The sequence below is a fragment of the Otolemur garnettii genome, unplaced genomic scaffold (assembly GCF_000181295.1).
Source record: "Otolemur garnettii isolate 467f Iridium unplaced genomic scaffold, OtoGar3 scaffold00082, whole genome shotgun sequence".
NCBI lineage: Eukaryota > Metazoa > Chordata > Mammalia > Primates > Galagidae > Otolemur > Otolemur garnettii.
This window is the reverse complement of record NW_003852477.1, coordinates 2161513-2166366: the sequence shown is the minus strand read 5'-3', so window position 1 is coordinate 2166366 and position 4854 is coordinate 2161513. Positions and strand designations below refer to the sequence as shown.

Genomic DNA, 4854 nt, shown 5'->3' with positions numbered 1-4854 from the left:
ACCTTAGGTGTACGTGGCTGGCGCCTTAGCCGGTTGAGCTATAGGCACCGAGCCCCCTTCACTATTTCTATAAGACATTTTCCTAGAGAAAAAAAGCAGGCTACCTACACGTGACCATGATAGAATGAGATTCAGTCCCTATATCCAATCACATCACATCATTCACTCTGTGGGGAGGGCAGGCATGCAGTGGATCTCAGGGGCTTAGAATAGCCAACTCTTCTGTCCATCCAATTCCACTGGAGTGTAGATGCAGTCACAGACACTTCCTAATGTCATGGGTGGCCATGTAAAACCTTAGTTCTCCTACCTTGTCATTAAGAATGTAAAGTAGTATTACATCAATAGAGGGCTACTTATTAATCTATTTTTCTTTCTTTCTTTCTTTCTTTCTTTCTTTCTTTTTTTGAGACAAAGTCTTAGTCTGTTGTCCAGCTAGAGTGCCATGGCATTAGCCTCAAATTGGATTCAAGTGATCCTCCCACCTCAGCCTCCCAAGTAGCTGGGACTACAGGCACCTGCCACAACACCCAGCTAATTTTTCTATTTTTAGTAGAGACGAGATCTCAGTCTTCCTCAGGCTTGGAACCCCTGAGCTCAAGCAATCCACCTGCCTCAAACTTCCAGAACACCAGCATTCCAGGTGTGAGTTACCATGCCCAGCCTATTCATTGGCCTTTATCAAAACTGCAAATGAACATACCATCTGGCTGGCAGTCCCCCTCTGGGAACTTATCCCACAGAATTAACCCCACATATATACGATGACATATACACAAGGTTACTCATTGCCAAATCAGTTGTAATAGCAACTGGAGGGGGAGCCAACTACCTTGGAGCCGATCTTCAGAGCATCTAATGGGGTTCCAGTTAAAAGTACACAAACTAGCCACGAACCAGTTAATTCACAGATACAAAACTTTTCATCAACTTTCAAATGAAATATGTCAGTGTCAGTGATAGAGGTTTAAGGGTTTTTTTTCCTTCCCCTAACAAGATGTGGTGGGAATTTAATCTACCAAGTTAAACTTGTCCTTTGAAAAAAATGTAACATGTTAGTCCGTTTGCATGATGTTATAATATATGTGTTAACATTTCAAAGTGTTGTGGGGAAAACCCCAAAATCAAAGTAAACCAGTTCCTTAAGTATAATTTATCTTTACCAAAAGAAAAAAACCCATATAAATTGCTCTTATATCCTAAAATCATATTCTTTTAGAAGACAAGAATACAAAGTTAGGGACATGACTAAAGAACATCTATCCACGGGGGAGGGGTGGCGCGTGACATGTAAGCAGTTTCCTGACCACAGCCACGTGGTTGGCCTCCTAAGTCCTCTGTGTTTCAGCAGTTTTCAAGCAAAAAGCTATGATTACCTTAAGCAAACCCTTGCCCCAGCAGAAAAGCTTCTTACCAAGCAAAATGGACTAGAGCAGGTCTCATTCATTTAGGAAATACAGCCTAGAGCTGTGCTGTCATTAGAGCTGGACAAACACTGTAATTGCAAGGTGCCTACCTGGGCGTGGAGAGGTCAGTGCCTTCTGGGCCAGTGCCTTCTGGGCTTCCTCGTGAGCAATTCCAAAAAGTGCTCCAGAGCCAGGCCGGGCAAGCTTAGAAGTGTGTGTGTGAGAAAACTCCACAGCGGTGGATGCAACACCCGACCATAACAACACTGACTCATGGTGGCGGCTGGGGGCGTTGCGGGCACTGTGCCAGCAACAAAGTTTGGATGGAAGTACAGGAAAGACCCAGGTACTTTACAATTCATCACAAAATCAACAATACAGTCTTCTAAAGCAAATCTTACACACAGTGAGGTAAGGGAAACCACAAAGGCCAAATGAGTGGATTATACAAACCGGAAAAACCATTTAAGCGAAACATACATGTTAGTCCTTGTTTTGTGTGGCTTTGATGAAAACATTGCTTTTATCTGAGGAATGCTGGTGGCAAAGCCCCAGTGAGCAACTTGTCTCAAACAAATGAGGTTAGACAGTCATTTGTAGGGGACACGGATGAAAAACTGTGGGCTGAAGCTGATATTCTCCCGATTTGACAAAACTACACTTGCTGCCTGCTGAGAGATACGAACCTGCCTGCTCACATGGTTGGCGGGTCAGCACGGCGAACATCTTTTCTCCCAGCTGTACGTGAGAGAATATAGCATGTCAGTATGTCCAGAGCCCCTGACTTCAGAAGTTAAAAAGACTTGCCCTGGTTAAAACACTAGCCAGAATAAAATAAAATAAACACTAGCCCACTTCAACCCCTCCAAATCAAAACCTCATCCTGGGAAAGGTGAGCCCAAACCCAGAACTTCAGAGAAAGAACCAAAGCAGGAGTTTAAATTCTCATGTCATTCTCCCAAATTTGAGGAAAGGGAGAAGAATGAGTTTGCTGAAACATTCATCCGAAATAAAAAAAAATTGTAGGGTTATCTTTTTCTGCAGATTGCTCCACCTGTACACACACCCAGGGTGCAATAAATCTGCTTCCTATTACTAACATTCAGGGGTGGAGGCAGAGCTTTTCTTCAAAGCACCACAGCAAGGAAGGTTTCTGTGTGTGTTCCTGGCCCACGAGCCTGAAGTCTCCCTTTAAAGACCCGGGAGACGTATCTTTAGCTGTGGCTAGAAACAATTGCAATGGATGGCGAGCTTCAGGGATCCAACGCCCCGGGATCTGGGGGGTCCTACTCTGGACTGCGTCTCCCAGCAGCCGCAGGCATCTAAGCGCCCCGCGCATCTCCAGATCCAGCAGGCTCTGGGTAAAACGCGCCCACCCCTCGCCCTCGGGGCAGGGACCACCTCCCGCCGCCAGAGGATTTGGGGTGCCAGGGCTTCGATTCCTTCCTCCCGCCCTCTGGGGAGATATGTATGAACCTGTTTCCTTCCTTCCGAGCTCTCAGCGTCACGCCGCCCTCAGGTCGCCCAGAGGCTTGGGCGCCAGGTCTCCCCTACTTACCTGCGCGGCCCGCGGACCAGGAGAAGGCGATTAGCGCTGCCGCAGTGGCAGCCGGCAGCCAGCGCGCAGGAGGTTGCCGACCCAGACCCGGGAGGTGGCGCAGGGCGGGGCGGGGCGGGGGCGGGGCAGTCTCCGCCCCTTCAACGGTGCCCCTTCAACTTTCTGTTCTACTTCTTTCCACCTTCACCCTAGCCCTTGGTGGAAGGGTGAGGGATGAGACAGCGGCTCCTGCCCAAAGGCCGCTCCTGCCTGCCCCTAGGGTCCACTGTCACCCTTCAGGTCCAAGCCAAATAGCCCTCTGCCTTCCCTGTTTTAGTTCTCTCCGCCCTTCTCTTAACCCAGTGTAGGAGAGCCCGCGGTGAGGCCTTGCCTGGGAATGTTGCCGGAGACTACGTAGGTTGGGGATGGCTGCTGCTTCCTCCTTCTTCAATCTGTGTCAAGGCCAAGAGATTTTTGGTCTCTCTTCCAGTTTCCTCCACTGTCACCCCAACTCTACCTAGATGAAGGGAAAATAGGGCCAGAGACAGGGAAGGACTGGACATTTTATGGACATGCATGACCTCATTCAGTCCCTGTGTGGTGGCTCCAGTGCCCTGTCCCTTTGTGGGGATAAAGGGAAGTCAAATACCTGTGACTTTGGGGGAGAAGCCATTATGCAGGGGAGTTATTTGGTCACTTGGGCCTGCTGCACAGAGCAGTGCACAAACATTCCCTGTCACATTCAGCAGAACCACGCTGGCTGTGCCCAGGAACGTTCCCACTGGTTCCTGAGCAGTGCCCTCCCCTACCCAGTTTTATATGGGTGTCATTAGGCCAAAATTCAGGACAAGTACAGCCTGGAAGATGTCAAATGGGAAAGATGACAGAAATGGGGTATGAGGACTGCAGTGCTTGAAATACCCCAGGAGACTTTCTGATGCAGCAGTAGGCAGCCTCCTCACCCTCCTGAGTGACTCCAGAGACCCTTGGAATAATCCCAGCAAGAGGCTTGAGTGAACTCTGTTAGACTATCCCTCCTTGTGGTTCCTGAATGTCTGGAAGGAAAAGCTGAGGACCTGGCTATGTTCTGGGTCTGTCTGCTCTTTCCTGGAAATCCCCCAGTTTCCTGTACTGTGCCAGGGTGGAGTGGGGTGGGGGCAAAGCTTGTATGAGATGAGAGGTCCTTAACACAGGAATGCTCTTGCTTTGAGACCTTTGGAGCCTGAAGAGGTGAGTCCCAAGGTAGTGATGTGTGTGTGTGTGTGTGCACTTGTGTGCTCAAGAGGACTGCGGTCACTCATCTGAAGCTGGATGGAAATGGGCCCTTGCTGGGGGCTGGGTACAGGGTCTGCACTGGAAATGTCACACCTTCAATGAATGCTTGCTGAATTACAAGACTCTTTCTCTTTGAAAGCTGTGGACCAATGAAAGATAACACATATGACTAAGAGGTAAGGGTCCCTCTGAACACAAGAGAACATAGCCCACAAATGGCTGCTGACACTGCACCCAGACCCAAGGTCAATAGATCAACTCTAAGGAGTGAACAGACTATCTTAGCATCCATGACTTCCCAGGGACTGGGAAAAGGTTCCCTGGCTGTGGGAGCCTTGAAAGGCAATTGGTGCCAGTATCCAACTGTAACAGAGATCCAGTCCATGCCAGTTTTCCTCTCTGCTTGCCTTCATCCACAAACCTCACAGTATGAGCACCAACCTCCGTCAAGAGTCCTGTGGTCTCTACCTCTCCTTTTACTTTTCCAAATTTTCCTGGAAACTCTGCTCCAGGCACGGTCTCAAACTTCTTTGCAGCTTCCCAACCAAACTCAGTTGTTCCAAGGCATTTTCCCATTAACCCTCCACATATAAGAACACACAGACACATAAACACACATACATAGGTACACAAACC

The 4854-nt window shown here is 48.7% G+C and overlaps 1 protein-coding gene across 2 annotated transcripts in view; it reads right to left on the bottom strand.

The window, feature by feature from the left end:
* The window catches only part of ENTPD3 (ectonucleoside triphosphate diphosphohydrolase 3), a 35407-nt gene extending 32338 nt beyond the window's left edge, over window positions 1-3069 (bottom strand). Inside the window, exons 1-2 of one of the 2 annotated variants that reach the window (XM_012808026.1) lie at window positions 2965-3069; window positions 2093-2144 (exon numbers count right to left, since the gene is read on the bottom strand). In XM_012808026.1, the coding sequence (XP_012663480.1) occupies window positions 2093-2132 (40 nt within the window). In that variant the 5' untranslated portion in view covers window positions 2133-2144; window positions 2965-3069. The remainder of the gene's footprint in view (window positions 1-2092; window positions 2145-2964) is intronic. The other variant, XM_003794486.3, reaches the window with a different exon arrangement.
* Between the last annotated feature and the right edge of the window lie 1785 nt (window positions 3070-4854).